The 22166-nt window shown below is 44.8% G+C and overlaps 1 protein-coding gene across 1 annotated transcript in view; it reads left to right on the plus strand.

Moving 5' to 3' along the window:
• FTSJ3 (FtsJ RNA 2'-O-methyltransferase 3) overlaps positions 1 to 22166 on the plus strand; it is a 75131-nt gene that overhangs the window by 41477 nt on the left and 11488 nt on the right. The window contains exons 15-21 of the mRNA XM_089689699.1: positions 3708 to 3828; positions 11041 to 11125; positions 13078 to 13255; positions 13344 to 13429; positions 15351 to 15453; positions 16946 to 17126; positions 18362 to 18456. Coding sequence (XP_089545825.1) covers positions 3708 to 3828; positions 11041 to 11125; positions 13078 to 13255; positions 13344 to 13429; positions 15351 to 15453; positions 16946 to 17126; positions 18362 to 18456 — 849 coding nt within the window. The remainder of the gene's footprint in view (positions 1 to 3707; positions 3829 to 11040; positions 11126 to 13077; positions 13256 to 13343; positions 13430 to 15350; positions 15454 to 16945; positions 17127 to 18361; positions 18457 to 22166) is intronic.

Raw genomic sequence — 22166 nt, forward strand, 5'->3', positions numbered from 1 at the left:
GTAGGGCTAGATCTGTCACTAAATTACAGGAGACAGCTGATGCACAATATTAGGACATAGCATACTGATATTAGTATATTTTCTGCTTTACTTTTATAGGACTAAAATTGATTCCGTGTTCATTAAAAGGAAAGCTGTGTTTTTAGGGTACTCTTCTTACTTTGCAATTGCACCATTGTCCCTTACATTCTCAAGAATGAACCATACTCAAAATGTAATATATTACAGCATACCCGTGTAACGGAGCCAGACCCTGACTGCACTAGGGTACTTCCGTTAGCCTCCCACTTCCGTGTCCGAACACAGATCCACGGACACCACCGCTGACCAAACAGGACAAGACAGCACCAGACTCGTATTAAAACAGGAAATGGACTGCTTTATTTTAACATAGATACAAGATATATGCACAGGGCAGGGAAATACACCCAGTAACAGGAAACACATCAGCAGGCCGTCCCATCAGGAGGGAGAAGGGCTGCTGGAAACATCCCCCCACCAAGCCAGTACAAACACATATATCCCATAATAGTTTGCTCCCAAGCAAGACACACAATAGAACAATGGGACCACGTGGCAGTAAACAATGAACAACCCCCACACCCTACCTATACATGTCTACACAATATTAGGACAGATCACCCTGTACCCCTAACAGGCACAGGGTGACTTACACATAATAGGGATATGGGGAGCTGAGACAGGGGTCTCCCCACTTCTCCAAAGGGGGCTGTGTTCCATGGTCCCCCCCACCCAAAGTCACTCCCGTCACAACCCGTCTTTAGATTTGGTGTCCACATTAGTTTTCTTTTTTTCAAGCTGTTCACTTTAATTTCCACCTGGTGATTCTGCCACACACACTTCTGTCTTAAGCTAGACATAAATGGTTCAAATCCTGGTCTGTTCAGCAGGGACCGGAGGAAATTCGATCCATTTTTGGTGCAGGCAGATTGTACCCAAGTCGATCCATCTATTGACTTGGATATTACCAGCATGTCGGATTTTTAGCATGCGATTATTGTCAGTGCTTATAGCCACTAGCAATAATCACTGTGTTCTCCCAGCAGGGACGGCTCAATGCAGAGAGAACACAATAGCTCCATGGGAGGATTTCAACCACAGGTTGCAGGAAAGAAAATCAAATCATCTTTGGCCTTCCTAAGGGTGACCATGCCCACTCGTGCAGTTAGGAGCAGTGCTGTCACCCTGGGACAGAACCACATTACACATCCCTTTTTTTTTTCTCTCTATAGTATGGTAGCGGTGTTATATTTTACTTTTCAGAGAGAGGTGGGAACAATGTTGACTGATACAGTCGGCACAGGCAGAGAGCACATTATCAGCTCATGGTATATCCAGTTGCCGACAGTCACATCTGGTACGTCATAGGTTTTCAAGTTGTTGCACCGGGATGATGTCTGCAACTGCAGGCATCACCCCGCTACGTTTTTTTTTTTTTTGGGCTGGCAGTTGGCTGTCTTGCAATAGCAATCGTAGCGGCTGACTATTCGCTCGACTGCTATTACAAGCAGTGGGAGGTGATGTTCCCACTCTCACCACCTTCCACGGCTTGCTCGGGCTCTCCCAACCAGCCGGCTCATCTGCTGGGATCAGCTTTGATCGGCCGTCTTCTATGGTAACCCAGAAACGATGACCTGTCATAAATTTCAGTTTATTTTTAGACAGAAACAATTGAGTACTGTCCGTGATACTTTTTTTATTTGCACTAACATACAATTTTGAGGACAAGCTTTCGGGGTATGTCCCCTTCTTCAAAGTCCAAGCAGTACTATACAAATCACAAAGTTTCAGCAGAACGTTAGAATGGACAGTAAAATTTACGTTTGTCACCTTTGCACGGGCGTGCTCAATTTTTAAGCGTGACATGTTTGGTATTTATTTATTGAGTGTAACATCATCTTTTATATTTTACAAAAAAATTATGTTCTGATTTGTGTTTTATTTGCATTCAAATTAAAAAAAAATATTTTTTTCCCAAAATATTGCGGATGAAAAACCGCTGCACAAATACTGTGTGACATAAGAAAATTGAAAAAGCCCACCAATTTATTCTCTAGGGCTTCTGCTTTTAAAAAATATATGTTTTGGGGTTTTATTCTAACAAAAAAATTAAACCGATGTGAACAAAAAGTGCAATATAAAGCCTGGTCCTTAAGTGAACACAAAGGTGCATGCTCTTCAGACAAGGAATTACAAGTTAAAGTGATACTAAACACCAACTGTTTAATTTAGATTAAAGCGAAATTCCACTCACTCTGTAAAAAAATAAGTCAGCAGCTACAAAAACTGTAGCTACTGACTTTTAAAAAACAGCCACTCACCTGTCCCACAATCCCATGGTGTCCTCCCAGCAGCCCGTTTCACCGGCTGTTCTGTATTCTAGGCGCCGGCATCTTCAGTGTGGGCACCCGGCTGTGACAGTTTGCGGCTTCACAGCCGGGTGTCCACTGCGCATGTGCGAGAAGCGCTGCGCTTCCTGAATGGCCCCGTCATCTGTTTTAAATTGTCAAATATATATTTGAAATCAAATCTTTATTATTTTGTGGAAATAACACAGTGTGGGCATATTTCAGCCAGTCCATCCTGTGTCTTAGAATAACAGGGAGGAGAAGCCTCCATTAATCAAGATGTAATATCCAACCCTTATTGTGTTTAGCTGGTTATTGGGCATGGAGGAGGAGGGAGGGAGTGGGCTGTCATTCACCACTATGTATACGCCCACACAGGGCTGCGGACAAGGGGGGTACCCAGGCCAGCAGGGGGGCCCAGGCAGCTGGGTGAATCAGATGTGGGCAGGGAGGGTGATTGGTACCGTGGTGGCAGCAATTACTGAACTGATCCCCTACAGTATATGGCTCTCTCTGCAGCAGCTAAAAGCTGGCTTCTCCTCTCCCTCCCACTGGCTTTCAGATGCTGCAGAGGGAGCCATACAGTGGACCAGTTCCAGTAATTATCCCCCCACCACACCCATAAACCTCCCTGTGCACCATATGTTTCCCCCCCTGCTGCTCAGGCACCTGTGTGCCTCTGCGCTGCCGGCTTCCATCCTCTCCTTCCCATCAACAAGCACACATAGGATTGTTCAGGATGGAGAGTGGGGGAAGAGTTCAGTAAATATGACACATTAACCAGCCCCTTTCTTTCTAGATTGAACACAACTAGTCATCAGTACTGATCACTCACTGTGTTCAGTTATAACTGAAGCATAGTAAACTGTTTTGTTTTTTTGGGTGGGGGGTGGGCCCTGCCCTGTCCTGTCCTGTCAGGTTGGATGTATGGGGCGCTGTGGTTTCTAACAGCAGTCCTGCGCCCAGATGTGTGACGCTATAGTCACATGGTCTGCTCAGATGTGATAGGGAGGGATTTCTCAGCTAAGAAACACGCTGAAAACTGAGTATGTGCAGAGTTGCCACTATAGCTGCAAAATCCCTAGCTGATGAACAGAAGGTGCAGCTAAAGAACAGCAGGATCAACAAGTTTATGTGTAGAATCCAGAAGTAACTGAGTGGGTTTGAACAGCATGTAAATGCAGCATTTATTGAACGTTTTTTATGATGTGGGTTTAATGGCACTTTAAATTCAATCCTAGTTTGTGTGTTTAGAGCCTAAATATTTCCCAGGTTTTATTATTATGCATGCTGGTGGATGGATTCACGGGTTCAGCATTTTCTTCTTTTTGGTTTCAGGGTTCCAGAACCAGATCAGCAGACACACGAGGAGGATGAAGAGACAACAAATCCTCTGTTGCTGTCCCTTGAGGATAAATCAGAGCGTGAACAAAGAGACACAAATTTGTGGTTTGGAAAGGTGAGTCAGAAGTCTTATTTAACCGCTTTCCTGCCGCCCTATAGCAGAAATACTGCTGCAGGGCGGCGCAAAATCACATATATATACATTTTTTGCATTGCCGGGTAGGGGGCGCACATTCCACACTACCCGCGTCACCATTGGTGGCTACAGATGTCAATCACCTAGTCCTGGCCGGAGATTCCCCGCCGGCACCCTGCGATCGCAGAGAGACACAGGTCTCTTTCCCGCCGGCAGTAACATGCTGCTGTGTATTTCTCTGCACAGCAGATAAATACACAGCAGTATGTATCCCTAGTAAAACACACACAGACAACGGCACACAGTTAACCCTTTGAACGACCCAGATGTTAACCCCTTCCTGCCAGTGCCATTCGTACAGTGTCAGTGCTTTTTATTAGCACTGATCCCTGTATTAGTGTCATTGGGGTGTCAGTGGCAGTTTTTCCCCCCCAGTGTCAGAATTCCCACCACAGTCCTGCTATAAGTCGCTGATCGCCGCCATTACTAGTATAAAAAAAAAAAATCTAAATTCTAGTGCGTATACCACTATTCGTAGACACAGTAACTTTCACGTAAACCAATTAATTTACACGTATTGGGATTTTTTTTCTAGCAAAGACATGGAGCAGAATACATTTTGGCCTAAATTTATGAAGAAATTTTGATTTGATTTTTTAAAAATTTTTTTTACAGGAAATATTGTTTTTTTTTTTTTTTCAAAATTGTCGGTCTTTTTTTTTGTTTATAGCACAAAAAAATTAAAACCTGCACAGGTGATCAAATACCACCGAAAAAAAGCTCTATTTGTGGGGAAAAAATGACATAAATTTCATTTGGATGCAGCATTGCATGATTGCACAATTGCCAGTTAAAGTAATGCCGCAGCGTATCGCAAAAAATGGCCTGGTCAGGAAGAGGGGGGGAAAACCACTGGAGAGAAAGTGGTTAAAACACCTTCTTTGACTACTTGAAAGTTTGCTCAAATGGAACTATCCTAAAAGCAAACAAATTATTGCATTCCCAGCCCCCTGATGAAAAAACCTCCATTGTTTTTTTGGTTTTTTTTTTTATCAACCTTAACCACCTCAATTCCAGACACCTTTTACCCTTTTTCTGCCCAGGCCCATTTTTCAGCTTGCAGCGCTCGCACACTTTGAATGAAAGTTACTCAGGCATGCAGGACTGCACACTAATTACATTTTTAACATTTTTTTCAGACAAGTAGAGCTTTCTTTTAGTGATATTCATTTACCACTGGGTTTTATATTGTTTTTAAATAAATTAAAAAACAATATAAAAATTTTGGAGAAAAAAAAGCGGTTTTCTTAGTTTTTTGTTATCAAATTTTGCAAGTAAGTAATTTTTCTTCATATGTTTTGACCAAAATTTATACTGCTACATTTCTTCGGTAAAAATAACTCAAACCAGTGCATTATTTGGTCTGTGTGAAAGTTATAGAGTCCACAAGCTATTGTTCATATCATTGAAAATTGATCACACCTGATGTGTACTGACTGCCTATCTCATTTCTTGAGTTCCCAACATGCCAGAACAATACGTTTATTCCCCAAATGACCCCTTTTTGGAAAGTAGACAGTTTGCAATATTTAGTAAGAGGTATTGTGAGTTTATTGAAGTTGCAATTTTTTTTCTCCACAATTGTTTGGAAAATGAAGAAATTAAATAAAATGTCCCCCCCCCCCCCCACACACACAGAATTGTCATATTAACTTATTTCTCACACACGGCATAGGCATACTTGCAATTGCACCCCAAAACACATTCTGCTACTTGTGTGAGATTTTTTCACAGCCTAGCCACATAGATTGCCCAAAATTCAAGAACCTTTGGGATTTCAAGGAGCATAAATTACGCATCTACAAGAGGCATTCAGGTCAAGCCTGAACTTTTAATTTTAGAGTTAAAAAAAGGGGGTGCTAGCGTGGTGGTACTCCACACAGTATTAAGTGGCAAGTGTGTGCTATTGCTGAAAAGCGGCGCATATGTCGCAGACCAGTCCAGAGACCGTTAATCAAGATGGCAGACAACAGTGTCAGTGCATACATGGAACAGCGTGTGGTGATGGTTTCTTGCGAACAAATGCGTAAAACCTACAGATATCTTCAGAAGACTTCAAGCACAGTACGGTGATGAGACGCTCAGCCGCAATAAGGTATTTGAATGATGTAAATGTTTCAAAGATGGCCATACATCCATCAGTGATGATTCTGGCCATGGTGGTTCCCAGCCCACAGCAGTCATTCCTGTGAGCATTCAGCGTGTGGAAGCCTGATCCTGGATAACTGATGTATAACCTGTCGTAAAATCCCACAACAGACTAATCTTTCTGTTGGAACGGTGAACACAATATTGACGAAGTGAAGCAGTCTGTCTTAGGATGGTCTGACTAATATTTCTATGCCAAAGCTTTGCAGGCATTCGTTAAGCACTGGAAAAAGTGTATAAATGTGGCAGGGGAGTATGTAAAAATGAAGGCAGTTCCACTCCTTGAAATTTGTTCTTTTATTATATAAACTCAGAAGTCCTGGTTTGACTTGAATGTTCCTTGTGATTTCCTGACTACCTGTCACACTTTTGAAGGCCCTGGAGCAACAGGACAACCAAAACACCCACATTTTGGAAAGTGAAAACCCTAATGTATTTTCTATGAGGCATATTGAGTCTTTTGAAAATGCCATTTTTTGCCACAAGTTTTGGGAAAATGTGGAAAGAAAATGAAAACTTTGTTTTTTTGTTTTTTTTTTACAAAAAGTTCTCAGTTCATAAGATATTTCTAACACGCAGCATGGACATACTAAGAAATACACCCCAAAATCCATTCTGCTGCGCCTCCTGAGTATAGCAATACCACGTGTCAGACTTTTTCACAGCTTAGCCACATAGAGAGGTCCAAAATCCAAGGAGCACCTTCAGGTGTTCTAGGGACAGAATTTACACATCAAATTTCCTAACTACCTATCACAGTTTTGAAGGCCCCTGGAGCACCAGGACAATGGAAACACCAACAAAATGACCACATTTAGAAAAGCAAACACCCCAACGTATTTTCTTTGAGGCATAATGAGTCTTTTGAACATGTCATTTTTTTGCCACAAGTATTTGGGAGATGTGAAAATGTATTTTTTTTTTTACACAAAGTTGTCAGTTTCTAAGATATTTCTAACACACAGATGATGTTCCAGTGGGATACCAACAGATGTTGATGTTGCAATGGAACACTATTGCAGATTTTGTGCACTGGTACACTGTGACAGATGTTTTTGGGACACTGGGACACTGTGACAGATGTTTTTGGGACACTGTGACAGATGTTTTTGGGACACTGTGACAGATGTTTTTGGGACACTGTGACAGATGTTTTTGGGACACTGTGACAGATGGTTTTGGGACACTGTGACAGATGGTTTTGGGATGCTGGTACACTGTGACAGATGTTGATGGTCCACTGGGAACGACTGATGTTGCAATGGGACACTATTGCAAATGTTGATGTGCACTGGTACACTGTGATAGATGTTGATGGGACACTGGTACATTGTGACAGATGTTGATCCACTGGGAACACCAACAGATGTTGACGGTCCACTAGGGACAGCAACAGATGTTGATGTTGCAATGGGACACTATTGCAACTGCTGATGTGCACTGGTACACTGTGACAGATGTTGATGGGACACACTAGTACAGGGGTTGATGTGCACTTGGGCAGATACAGATGGTGCTTGGTGCACTGGTGTGGGATAGCTGCACAGTAAAATCAGCAGCTTTACACAGATCGCTGACAGGCTGCAGCATCCCCCAAGAGTGTCCGAGGGACATAGCCATCGCAGCATCGCTCTGCTGCGCGACTGTGAGCCCACAATCTGACAAGGACGTATGGGTATGTCCTGTCAAAACTGTGTTTATCCTGCCCAGCTGTTTATGTACAGTGGCTGGGTGGGAAGCAGCTAATTTGCAGGGGTATGACCAATTCTCTGCCCTTGTTTCCCTTGCTGTTTTCTTGTGACAGGGAACAGTGGGGTTTAACATGCAAATCTGAATGAACCACACACACAGGGAATACTTGTCCCGGACTACCCTGCGATGCCAGCTGAAGGGGCGGTGTGGGGTGTCTACATCGTTATATCAGTCCTGTAGTATTAAAGGGGGCGATAACATGGCAGGGATAGGAGAGAATAGTGACATGGAAGTCAGCAGGAGTAAACAAGGGGAGCTGCAGGGAATCCAGGAGAACGACACTCCCAGAAATGTGCTTATTTGTGGACTTCACATATATATTCCTTAGAGTCAGAACAGAGTTCAGGAGCATGGGCAGCAGAAAAGGTAAGTATTTACACAGTTGTTCTTTCATTTTAAAAGTGTAGTATAGTTATGGGGCCCTTTAAGAGCAATGTATATTTAATGCTGAACTCTGGACACACCTACTCCTACCCCAACTGATCGTTGAGTTATTTAAAGGAAAAACATAACTTAAAGTGTTACTAAACCCACAAAAGTAAAATCATATGCTATATATGCAGTAAAGCATGATTGTTACACTCCCTGTGGAACCTAAGGGGTTAATCCTCTGCATACAGGACACCTGATACAGACTGAACCTCTGGTCACATGCTCAGTTTGGCGTGTATTGCTAGAGAGGTTGTTTTTTTTTTTTCTTTTCTTGGGAGATGGCATGTCATCAACACAGGGACAATCGGCACTGTCCAGACAGAGGGTCAGGACTTTCACATCCTCCTAGAGCAGAAAGAAAACTCTTACAAGCTTTAACCAGTACTCTGCTGAAGTCACAAGACTGCTCTAACTGCTGATGAGAAAAGTGTTAGTAAACCCACAACAGTAAAATCAGTCTGTATGTGCAGTAAAGCACCCTAAGGGGTTAATCCTCTGCATTGTGTAAAAAGGCTGTTTGATCCTGTCTTCTCTGATCCTCCCCTTCTACTGTCCCCAATCCATCTGGTGACAAAACAGAGTCTTGGGGGAAGCTATACATGCTCAGTTTGGTGTGTATTGCTAGAGATTTTTTTTTTCTTGGGAGAGTGCATGTGATCAGCACAGGACCAATCAGCACTGTTCAGACAGAGGGTCAGAGGTTATGCAGCCTCATAGGACAGTCAGAGCAGAATGAGAATTCCTCCTCCAAGATTAACCAGTGCTCAGCTAGACACTGATAGAAGTCACAAGACTGCTATATACTGCTGATGAGAAAAGGTATTTAGCAGTTTATATTTACTAAAATAATTGCATTTCCATGTTGTGTGTACTGTGGGAGACCAGACATAGTGAGTGCAGGGTCCGGGGAGACCAGATATAGTGAATGCAGGGTCCGGGGAGACCAGACATAGTGAGTACAGGGTCCTTGGAGACCAGATTGAGTGAATGCAGGGTCCGGGGAGACCAGATATAGTGAGTGCAGGGTCTGGGGAGATCGGATATAGCAAGTGCAGGGCCCTGGGGGAGCAGATATAAAGAATGCAGGGTCCGGGGAGACCAGATATAGTGAGTGCAGGGTCCTGGGAGAGCAGATATAGTGAGTGCAGGGTCCTGGGAGAGCAGATATAGTGAATGCAGGGTCCTGGGAGAGCAGATATAGTGAGTGCAGGGTCCGGGAAGACCAGACATAGTGAGTGCAGGGTCCGGGGAGACCAGACATAGTGAGTGCAGGGTCTGGGGAGACCAGACATAGTGAGTGCAGGGTCCGGGGAGACCAGACATAGTGAGTGCAGGGTCCGGGGAGACCAGACATAGTGAGTGCAGGGTCCGGGGAGACCAGACATAGTGAGTGCAGGGTCCGGGGAGACCAGACATAGTGAGTGCAGGGTCCGGGGAGACCAGACATAGTGAGTGCAGGGTCCGGGGAAACCAGACATAGTGAGTGCAGGGTCTGGGGAGACCAGACATAGTGAGTGCAGGGTCTGGGGAGACCAGATATAGTAAGTGCAGGGTCTAGTGAGAGCAGATATAGTGAGTGCAGGGTCCGGGGAGACCAGACATAGTGAGTGCAGGGTCCGGGGAGACCAGACATAGTGAGTGCAGGGTCCGGGGAGACCAGACATAGTGAGTGCAGGGTCCGGGGAGAACAGACATAGTGAGTGCAGGGTCCGGGGAGACCAGACATAGTGAGTGCAGGGTCCGGGGAGACCAGACATAGTGAGTGCAGGGTCCGGGGAGACCAGACATAGTGAGTGCAGGGTCCGGGGAGACCAGACATAGTGAGTGCAGGGTCCGGGGAGACCAGACATAGTGAGTGCAGGGTCCGGGGAGACCAGATATAGTAAGTGCAGGGTCTAGTGAGAGCAGATATAGTGAGTGCAGGGTCCGGGGAGACCAGATATAGCGAGTGCAGGGTCCGGGGAGACCAGATATAGCGAGTGCAGGGTCCGGGGAGACCAGATATAGCGAGTGCAGGGTCCGGGGAGACCAGATATAGCGAGTGCAGGGTCCGGGGAGACCAGATATAGCGAGTGCAGGGTCCGGGGAGACCAGATATAGCGAGTGCAGGGTCCGGGGAGACCAGATATAGCGAGTGCAGGGTCCGGGGAGACCAGATATAGCGAGTGCAGGGTCCGGGGAGACCAGATATAGCGAGTGCAGGGTCCGGGGAGACCAGATATAGCGAGTGCAGGGTCCGGGGAGACCAGATATAGCGAGTGCAGGGTCCGGGGAGACCAGATATAGCGAGTGCAGGGTCCGGGGAGACCAGATATAGCGAGTGCAGGGTCCGGGGAGACCAGATATAGCGAGTGCAGGGTCCGGGGAGACCAGATATAGCGAGTGCAGGGTCCGGGGAGACCAGATATAGCGAGTGCAGGGTCCGGGGAGACCAGATATAGCGAGTGCAGGGTCCGGGGTTTAGTATCACTTTAATGGCTTATTTACTTATCACATGCTGGATCCTTTCTCAGGTGTGCACATCACTTGCTTGGGTGATGTGGACACTTCCTATTGGCTGCTCAGCAGCGAAATCCACTCATTATTCAGAAGATTGCAGTAGCATAATACAGTCCTGGAAAGGTCACTGCATTGCTGTTGTCATTGGTTGCCATTCCCAGAGATGGGCTTTAAATTGCATGTCAAGGCAAAATAGAAAAAGATAACCTTTCTGGAACATAAGCACATTCTCTCACGTTTTCCTTTAAACATGCTGCAGATACAAAAAATAACTGTTGATGTGATGTTTTTCTGTTTCAGGGAATTTTCTCATCTGTACTACATTCTGATGCTGATGAAGAGATGGAAATTAATCAGGCAAAAATTTTACAGGAGACCAAAAAAGGTACAGTACTGGAAATCAAGTAGGTTCATATTGGCATTGTATTGTTTTACATTTTATCAAGGGAGGTCCTATTGGCCAACTCAAAAATGAATAGTCTGTGTGTTGGCAGTTACGTACTGACACACTAATCTTCCTGCACAGACATTTTCAGCTTTGTTAGATGAGATTAACTCAACAGACAACACAACTACAACATTGCATAAAATATGCCAGTTTATTCGACAAATCAGTTATTGTCAGTCGGCTGTAACTGATAAATGGCAGTTGGTACGTTTGTCCTTTATTGATCACTAGAAATGTCCTATACTTGAAGCAGAACTGCTCTAAAAAAAATAAGAAGAAGAAATGAATGCTTCATGAATAGATCAAAAAGAGTTGAGTGTTTGCTGCAATATCCTCCTTCAATCCAGAGCTGTCCCCTGCAATACTTATTTTCTGCTAGTCCTCAGTCCTCTGGGTTGAATGATGGGCATCATCATTCTTTCACTTCCTCTGAGCCCAGGCTGTCATGGGTTTGTTACTAAGCCTGTGACTGGACAGTTTGATAGAAGCAACCCAGCGATGACCCATCTCTCTGTCTCTCTTCCTTCTCCTGTCAGCATGGTGCTTGTCAGCAGATGAACTGATTATCTCCTTATGCTATTTCTTTCTCAGTCTGAGCTCTGTTGTACTGTGGATGCATGAGACTTATACCAAGTTCAGGTACTGACACTGCTTTCTATAAATGTATACAGTCTGGAGTTCAGCTTTAAAAGGTCAGTTCATCTAAAGCAATATTTCAATTGGTTGTTCTTTGGTGTGTTAGAATACCATAGTTTGATTCCTTTTCCACCCACTTTGGATTTTTGGAGTATTTATATTTACCTTGAGGTATCCTGCACTCAATGTTAAATTTACTTGAAATATGAAATAGGACCTGTCCCAATGGCCATGGCAGACATACGTAGGTCTTGCTATTGATGTCCCTGAGAGCAATAGAGGACTGCCCAGTGTTGATATACTAATAATCCCCTGAGAGGCTACTATATGTATGTCCCAGATAATTATACTGCACCCTATCTTCCTGATGGTGCAGTTGAATTCTTCACACCAGGAAATTGACAAGCTGATGTTCCCTAGGTTCCCGCAAGCCCCTTTGGTGGTTTACCATGGATGAAGAAGATACCTTGTGTGGTCACCTGCTATTATGCCTCATACATCAGAGGCTGTGATGCATTCCAGTGGTGGTTGTTCTTCACAATTTAATTGCCATATGAATAATTTTAGCATGTTGCCTCTATGGCACAAGTCACTAATCCATTCATCCAGTTTTTCCCCTAAGCTACTTTTGACCTGTGACCTTTGAGCTCTCCATACATTCCTTTGATGAATGACTGGTTGTCTTGCAATGCTGAATTCTGTACTGTGCACCTTTTACTGGATTCTCCTTTAACCACTTCCAGTCCGGACACTTTCACCCCTTTCCTGTCCAGGCCAATTTTCAGCTTTCAGTGCTATCACAGTTTAAATGATAATTGCGCGGTCATGCAACACTATACCCATATGCATTTTTTAGCATTTTTCGACACAGATAAAACTTTATTTTGGTGGTAGTTATTCACCACTGGGATTTTTATTTTTTTGCTATATGAATGAAAGTCCAAAAATTTTGAAAAAAAGTGTTTTTCTTATAAAATGTTGCAAATAATCTTTCTTCATAAATCTTGGCCACAATTTATGCGTTTATCTTTTTAGTATAAAAAATAACCCAAATTAGTTTATAACCAAAAATTATAATTTTTTAAAACTTTTTTTACATTTTTATTCTATTTTTTTATATTATTTATGTTTTTCTTTTCTTAACATACTGTCACCCTAGCAGGTATTTTTTTTTAAATCTGCCTTTTAATATTGATTTAAGACCTCATCAATTAGTCATTACTTTAGATAAACACCTAATTACTAATGTGCAGAAACCAAGTCACAAGAAAAAAAGAAAGACAGAAAGAAAAAATGCCAATCAGAGGAAACCACAACAGAGGTCAAAAAAGAAACACTGTCCGGAGTTTCTGAAACATCTGCGGAGGTGTCCAATCAGACTGCAGCTACTGAAGACTCCAGTGACTCTGACAGCGATAGTGATGATGAAGGGTAAGTGATGGGACTGGCTTGCTGTGAATTGTTTGTTAAACAAGACATTCTGTACCTATCATTCCTTCTCCATGTGTGTGTCATGTAGGCATATAAAGTCGATGAAGAAGAGCCGTGGAAAAAGAGTAAACGAGGAGACAGATGACTTTGAAGTAGTTCCAGTAGAACGTCCAGGTTGGTATCTTAACCACTTGCCCTCCTGAGGACTTAACCCCCTTCTTGATCAGGCCATTTTTTGCGTTACAGCGCTCCATTACCTTAACTGACAATGGCACGGTCATGCAACACTGCACCCAAATTAAATTTACCTCCTTTTTTTCCCACGAATTGAGCTTTCTTTCGGTGGTATTTGATCTCACCTGTGTTTTTTATTTTTTGCGTTATAAGCAAAAAAAGACCGACAATTTTGAGAAAAAAAAACTATATTTTGGACTTTTTGCTATTAAACATGTCCAGTAAAAATTTTTTAAAAAAAATGTATTCTGTGACATGTCTTTGCAAAAAAAAAATCCCAATACATGTAAATTAATTGGTTTACGTGAAAGTTATAGCATTTACAAATGGCGGTATAGATAATGGGGTTTTTTTCTCTACTAGTAATGGCGGCGATCAGCGGCATTTAGCGGGACTGCGGCGGGCATTCTGACTTGGGGAAGGGGAGGGGAAACAGCTAATTTGGTGTCATTAACATCCCCAGTGACACCAATACAGTGAAAACACCAGCACTGACACTGTACTAATGACTGGTCAGGAAAGGGTTAATGTGAGGGGCGATCAAAAGGTTAACTGTGCAGAGAGTGTTTTACTAGGGGGCAGGGGGGTTGCTTCACTGTAAGCACACTGATCAGGATGGCTGTGCACAGCCTTCCTGAACAGTGTGCCTGAGCTGACAGGGAGGAAACAAAACAGTCTTCCTCCCCGTCGGTGATTGACGGTAATCATCAGGCGCCGGCGAGTATGATTGACATTTTTTTTTTTTTTTTTTTTACTTTTGTACCTACAGGAACGCCTATAATAGAGCGTACCTGCAGGTACAGTTAATACCTCCTAAACGTGCACTGTTTAGGAGGTACTTACTTTAGCAGTATCACATGTGCACTGTGCTCTCAATGGATGGCATGCCATCCATTGAAACAGCCATGCTGCGGCCAAGGCTCCCATGCGCATGTGCGAGAGTGATATCATCACAGCCTGGCCAGTCAAATGACCGCCGCCTGCGAACCCAGAAGGAAGACTTGGTGAATATAGAAGCCAAGACAGATATATTTATTATAGCCCCATGATTTCTAACAGCAGCCCTAGTGGGCAGTCTTGGATGGTACAGAGAACAATACTAATGTGATGACATCGGCATTAGCTTTCTACATCAGTATACTTTGATTACAGGGTTCTGTCCTTGGAGGGGCTGGGCTATGACGTCCTGCACTCAGTATTTCTTCAGTCTTCCAGATTGACTGATCCCAAGTGCCATTCAGCTTGGAGGACTGAGGATGTCTTGTGGCAAAGAAAAGATACTGTGGGGGACAGCTCCAGATTAAGCCCTGGTTCACACTGATGCGATGTGCAATTTTCAATATTTTCAGTGCGAATTCCGCACCGCATCAGAATCGCATCCCATTCATGCGAACCACTGCGGGTGTGTATATTAAGTTAACAACACCCCGAACGCGGTCCGCAAAACTCGGTATGATGTGCAGAATCGAATTACATAGGTGTGAATACCCATGCGATCCGATTCTAGTTCAGACCCAAAACAGGGTCCTGCATGTTTTTGGTACGGTGCGAGTATATCCATACAAAATGTATGGCTCCAATCGCACCACACACAAATCGCATGTGATACACCGCACATAAGTGAACCCAGGCTAAAGGTTAATATTGTAATCAGAGCTGCTTTTTTTCTTTCTTTCTTTTTCTGCCTCCTAGGGGACAATAAAACAAAAGTGCCTATGTTGAGCTTTTATTGTCTGACTACATAAAACACACAGAAGTCAGGAGAAATACATTTCAGCCAGATAGGCTGGGAATCTTTTAGAGAATGTACAATTTTTACACACAACTGTTTTCTGCTCACCTCAGGTTTTTGTTTTTGCAGTTAAACGAACTCGTGTGCTGGATCCAGAAGGTCTGGCCATTGGGACTATTATTGCCACATCTAAGAAAGCTACCAGAGACCTGATAGACAACTCATTTAACAAGTCAGTACTTCTTTACTTTATTAGGTCCACCTGTTCAATTGTTTGGTAACACAAATTGCTAATCAGCCAATCACATGGCAGCAACTCCATGTATTTAGGCATCTAGACACGGTGAAAATGACTTGCTGAAATTCAAACATGTATTTATTACCGCTGCTCAAGGTAGAGACTCCCAGTGTCTAAGCACAACTCCTCCTGTAGGTGCTAGCCCAGCTCGTGTGCTGCATAGATGAGAACAAAGGAAGTCCAATCGGCTGCACTCCTAACAATTCACTTTATTGAGACAATATAAAACCAATACAGACAGTGGAATTACAGGGGGTGATTGGCAGGTAAACCTGCCAGTCATGGTTTTACCGCCCCCAAAACCTACCCCCTTTAGCTGCTGAGGCAGCAGCCAAAGGTGTGCAGATGCTGCAGCAGGAATTACACCCCCTGTTGCTTTTGGTAGGTGCTACTGCCTGTCAGCCGAGACCCATTCAAGTAAACTGGGCCACTCTGCTAGTGCCCCACAACTGCATGCTTCTGCGGTGTCCAGTGGGTTAAAGTAGGTGATAAGAAATGAGCACACCGCTGCCTGTTTAACCCTTTTGTTTGTTGTATTGCACACGGTAGCAGGGCAATTGCAGAGCGGCCTCATTCACTTTAATGGGTTATGTTTGGCAGGTGCTACACCCACCAACCATGACAGGGCATAGGAGCCAGCACTAGAGAGGAGATATCAACTTAAGCGACTCTTGTTCCCTACTACAGCTTCAGCTTTACAAGTAGTTTGTGACGGGAGTCACTTTGGGTGGGGGGCCCATGGAGCCCAGCTCCCTTTGGAGAGGTGGAGAGACCCCTGTCTCAGCTCCCCATATAACTCTTATGTGTAAGTCACCCTGTGCCTGTTAGGGGTACGGGGTGATCTGTCCTAATTTTGTGTGGGCTTTGTCTCAGACTGTGTAGACATGTTTAGGAGATAGGTGGGGGTTGTTGATCAGTGTTAGGTGGCTGCATCCCATTGTTCTATTGTTTGTCTGGCTTGGGAGCAAACTATTATGGGATGTATGTGTTTGTGTATTAGCTTAGTGGGGGGGGTCTCCAGCAGCCCTTCCTCCTGATGGGACTGTGTCTGCTGGTGTGAAGTTTGAATAACTGTGTGTCTCTTGTTACTAAATGTAGATTGCCCTGCCCTGTGCCATTATGCAGGGAGGGGAAATTGTCTGGATCTTGGGGTAACAATAGCCGGATTCACTGGTCTCGTTTTCCAGAGCCTGAGAAGCAGCTTCTTGACGGAGATACCCAGTTGTGGGTGTCTGGGGTCCATTACATAGTTCCTCTGCATTGCAATCTGTTTAATGCTCTGGGATGGTGGGTCAGCAAGCCCAGACCGTGATCTACCAGTCACCTGGCCAAGATCTACTGGTTACTGACTTTCCCGCTGTACATTCTGTATTTTATCCTCCTTTTAGCTATATGCTCCTCAGCTTCATTTTCCACCTTTCCACAGGCGTGCTTATAATGATGATGATGAGCTTCCAGACTGGTTTATTACTGATGAACGTAAGCATCGAAATGTCCAGGTTCCTGTGGACCGTCAAACAATGGAGGAATACCGCCAAAGGCAACGAGAGCTGAACGCTCGGCCAATTAAGAAAATAGCTGAAGCAAAAGCCAGGAAGCGAAGAAGGGTGAGATGTGTCTTGTGGTTATGACAGGCAGCCTCAGGCAAAGCTGATAGTGAAACTACAATTCACCCTGTCCAGTTAGCTGGCATTGAAATACAGCTATAAGACGTTGACATCTGTGCAGCAAAGATATGGCTTTGGATGATAGTGATAGCATTGATGGCACCCAGGCCCTATTGCATTCTACAGTGCTGTCCATCTAGCATGTTTTTTGGCTCTGAGGTCTGGAGAGGATGGTCTTGGAAGGAAGATTCCATTCAGGACTCCTGTAGTGTGATGATCAGTATAGTATCTGCAGAAAAGAGCGCTGCACTTTGTATGAACCTAAAATAGAAAGTTTATCCCCTCATATCATGTACCACAACATGTTTTAGGGGCTTCCACAACCCACTTGATTAGGAGTCAAAAAGTTAAATTTTTTTCAATCAATAGATAAATATAAATTTGAGCAGCTAGTATAAAACATATAATTAAATAAATTATATATATATATATATATATATATATATATACTATACTCCTAGCACAGATTTATTTTTATATTTTAAAAAGATATACTTTTTTTTTTAATTAGCCGTGTTGAAGGTAGCATGTGGAAGCCCCTGAAACGCATTGACATATATGAGGAGATATTCTATGGTGGACTCATAGCAAACATTGTTGCTATCTCCTGTATTTAGGGCAGTCTTTCTGGGGATAATTTACCTTTGGGCATAGATTCACTTCATCCAAGAGGAAACTCAAGACTTATCAGACTAGCTTCACAGAATCTTTTGATGGGTAAAACTGTGGTTGTTTAATAAGACTGTACATTTTTAGGTTTACCTGGAATCTGCAGCACTGCCACCACTTATGATAATGTCCTACTCTTGCAGCAAGCTCCAACTCTTTAGATCGTGTCTGGGATTGACAAAATAGAATACTGAGATGTAGATTCTGATTTTCTGTGCTGTTTTCCCCAGTGATTTTACTAACACAATTCCACTGATAAGGTATACAAGGTATGAGCAGACAGCTTACACTGTCAGTCTGCAGGAGCCCTGCATTGCACCCGCTGATTACGGATGCAATGTTTTCCAGGCACCTACAAAAAAAATTTGTAAATGCACATTTTTTTTACCTTCAAAAAAATGTGCATTTATTTGTTTTTTTTTAGAAGGTGAACTTATTCTTAAAGTTGCTGGAAAATAACAGGATCATGTGCATAACTAACAATGTTTTTAATGTTTATTCTGCAGATGCTAAAAAAGATGGAGCAAGCCAAGAAAAAAGCAGAAGCAGTGGTTAACACCATAGACATCTCAGAGAGGGAAAAAGCATCTCAGCTTCGCAGGTGGGTGACTTTCTCAGGATTGTTTAAAGAAGTAGTTTGGAAAATACAAACAAACCTCCATACTCACCTCTGTCCCACATCAGCTCTAAGACTGAGGCCCTATTCACACTGTAGCTCAAAAATGCTCAACAAGCAAATTCCCATTCGTTTCAATAGCCCCTGTTCATATCTGAGCGTTTTGTCACTTGTAGCACAATGCCTGTTGCTCCAAAAAGTACACTTTCCAAGCAGAATTGAATATTTTTGTCTCCATAGACTTCAATGGGAATGCCTGAAAACGCTTGATTTGAGCATTTTTTTTTTGCAGTTTTAAACATATATTAACCAATCTCCTCCCCGTAGTGATTTCCATTGGCTAAAAACCAAAAGCCTGAAGCTTGAATACACATGTAAAATGCCTGTAATACTCTTCTAAAAACGCCTGTATACACTTGCAAAAACACTTAAAAAAATCACATATAAAAACTTCAAAGAGAAGAAACTTCACTCCTGTGATCCACAGGAGAAGTACAGCCAAAAGAGCTTTGAATTAATGCAGCCTGAGAACTGTGCAGTCACATGACCGCTAATCGCGAAGTTCCTATTCTGGTCAGAATATAGTGACTGCTCTCTCCTCTGTCCCTCCAGTGCTCACTGGAGTGCGAGGCTGGAGAAGGGGCGGGCAAGCTGGCTTTAGCTCTCAGCCACATGCTGAGAGCCAGAGCCAGCTGTCCATCAGACTGCTTGGTGGACCCTGGCAATATGGTTAGGATCCTTCCAGAGCCTGGAGCAGCTCTGTAAGATTCTCATGCTTTCCTCATCCCAAAGATGTTATCTTGAATTCAGATCTGGTGACTGGCCTACCATCTATATTCCTCAGCAGAAACTGAGATTCATCAGACCAGTCTACATTTTTCTAGGTTGCGCAAGCCTGTGCCCTTCAACCTCATCCTTGGGTTTTGTAGCTCACCCTCTTTGGGGTTCCATACTGTCCATTCTGAGATGCCTTTCTGTTCCCCACAATCATAAAGAGTGCTTATCTGAGCTACTGTTGCTTTTACATCAGCTCCAGCCAGTCTGGCCATTCTTCTCTGACCTCTTTCTTCAGAATGGTCTTTCTCTCTGCAGAACTGCTGCTTGCTGGATGTTTTTTTTGTTCTGTGTACCATTATCCATAAACTCTAGAGGATGTTGTGTCTGAAAATCCCAGGAGATCAGCAGCTACAAAAATCAAACCAGTCTGTCTGGCACCAGCAATCATGCCACGTTCAAAATGACAGAGATCACATTTTATGGTGTTTGATGTGAACATTGCTCGAACTCCTGGCCTGTATTGTATAAGTAAACCGCTATACAGGTGTTCCTAATAAATCACATGGGTCAGTGTATATTTGCAACATTGTGACCATACAGTTGTAATAGTAATGCATTGGAATTGCTGGGTTCCATCAGAGTGAACACAGATCCCATTGTTTCTTTTTTGTTTTTCTTCCCTTTGCTGTGTCCTGAACAGGGGAAGACTGACCATTTGGAAACTCTGGCACTGCTCGATGGCCCGGGGTCAGTAGGGGGCCCCTATGAGATGCCCCTGGTACATTTTTCATAGGCTTTTTTGAGTTTGGGCAAGGACGAGGGCCCCATGATCCCCTGTTGCCCAGGGGCCCCATGAGTTGTCAGTCCGCCCCTGGTCCTGAACCCTTCTGCTTCCTTAGTTGTTTATGGTTTAGATTTTATTACAGTACAATAGTTTCTCAGTAGTTGGGGATTTAAAGTATATGTAAACCCAGAACTTTTTTTTTTTTTTTTTTTAATTTTATAGTCCCATTCACAATGGTTACAGTCCCACTCCCAAATAAAGGGAGCGAATCTTCCCAGCGGGGACACAGACAGCATTAAAAACCTGCAACCTCTCAAAAATAAACTGAAATATTTTGTTTGTCCGTACACTTAAATCATTCTAACTCATGGGTTTCATTCTAACCCAGGGGTAGGCAACCTTTGAGAGGTGGAGATCTACTCTTCGCTCCTCGCATGGCCTCCTGCTCTCTAGCTCCCTTGTCTCCTCCTCCCACGCTAGTCTCCAGGACTTCTCCAGACCTTCCCCTATCCTCTGGAACTCTCTACCCCAATTTATCAGACTTTCGCCTACTCTGCTCACTTTTAGATGATCTCTGAAACCCTATCTCTTCAGGGAAGCCTATTATGCCCTCCGCTAATAATGGAATCTTCTATTCTTCCTACCAGTCCATCCCCCACAGTTATTACCTTTTGTACCACTAGCCCCTCCCTCTTAGATTGTAAGCTCCAAGGAGCAGGGCCCTCCTAACCCTCTTGTATTGAACTGTAGGTCCCAAGATGGCGACCGGAGCAGCTGCATGACTCTCAGCTCTGGAGCTCCGGTCGCCTCCGCTTCCACCCGCCATCCACCAGGAGCCCTGCCCAGCACCACCACTCACCTGCAGGAGCCGGAGAGACCCCCAGACCGGCTGCACCATCCATGGCTGAATGATCCGGACGGCATCCGTCCCCACGTGGCGGCATCCCAGACCGGCCGCACCATTCACGGCCGAACGATCCGGACGGCATCCATCCCCACATGGTGGCATCCCTGGCATCCCTCCCCACGTGGTGGCATCCCAGCACATTACCACCACTCACCTGTGGGAGCCGGAGTGACCCCCAGACCGGCCACACCATCCACGGCTGAACGACCCGGACGGCATCCCCGGCATCCCTCCCCACGTGGCGGCATCCCTGCCCAGCATCACCAAGGACTCCCTGACCGGCCCACCATTTTACGGCTGAACGATCCGGACAGCATCCCCGGCATCCCTCCCCACATGCCGGCATCCTTGCCCAGCGCACCATTCACGGCCGAACGATCTGGACGGCATCCCTCCCCACGTGGCAGCATCCCAGCCCAGCAACACCACTCACCTGTGGGAGCCGGAGCGACCCCCTGACCGGCAGCACCATCCACGGCTGAACGACCCAGACAGCATCCCCGGCATCCATCCCTATGTGGCGGCATCCCAGCCCCACCACTCACCTGTGGGAGCCGGAGAGACCCCCAGACTGGCCACACCACCCACGGCTGAACGTTCCGGACGGCATCCCGTGCACCCGTCCCCATGTGGCTGCATCCCCGGCATCCGTCCCCCTCTGCAGCGCCCAGAAAAAAGAAAGAAAGGTAGACTGATCTCTCCTCAACTCTCTTGTATTGAACTGTATCATTGCTGCACCACACAGCCGCCCCTGTGCCCCTGCCACCGCACAGACCCGAGCCCCGTCCAATCCGGTGGAGACGAGCCCACCACATGGCCTACCGCTCCCACCGACACCTAGGCCACTGTACCTACCGACGGCGGCCTACACCACCTCCAGATGCCGGGCCCCACAGCATCTACAGACTGCCGTAACTAGCCAGCAGCTGCCCAACACTCTCACTCTCCTCCTACAGATGAACTCCGCCATGGTGTGACAGACTCTCCGCATCAATACGCCCTGATGTAAAATCTTTCACCTCCCTCAATTGACCAGCACTCTGCTCACCCTAATATGTCACCTGCACTCCTCCTCCTCCTCGTACTCCTCTCCTCCACCCCCCTACTCCCCCAAAACAGCTATACATTGCTCCCTCACTACTTCCTTCTCCCCACTACGGCTCTCACCACCTCCTCCTGATACTCCACTTTCCCACCGACCCACACGCCACCACTAATAGACACTCA

This window comes from Staurois parvus, unplaced genomic scaffold (genome assembly GCF_062004578.1).
Source record: "Staurois parvus isolate SC_StPar_1 unplaced genomic scaffold, SC_StPar_1.0 ptg000493l, whole genome shotgun sequence".
NCBI lineage: Eukaryota > Metazoa > Chordata > Amphibia > Anura > Ranidae > Staurois > Staurois parvus.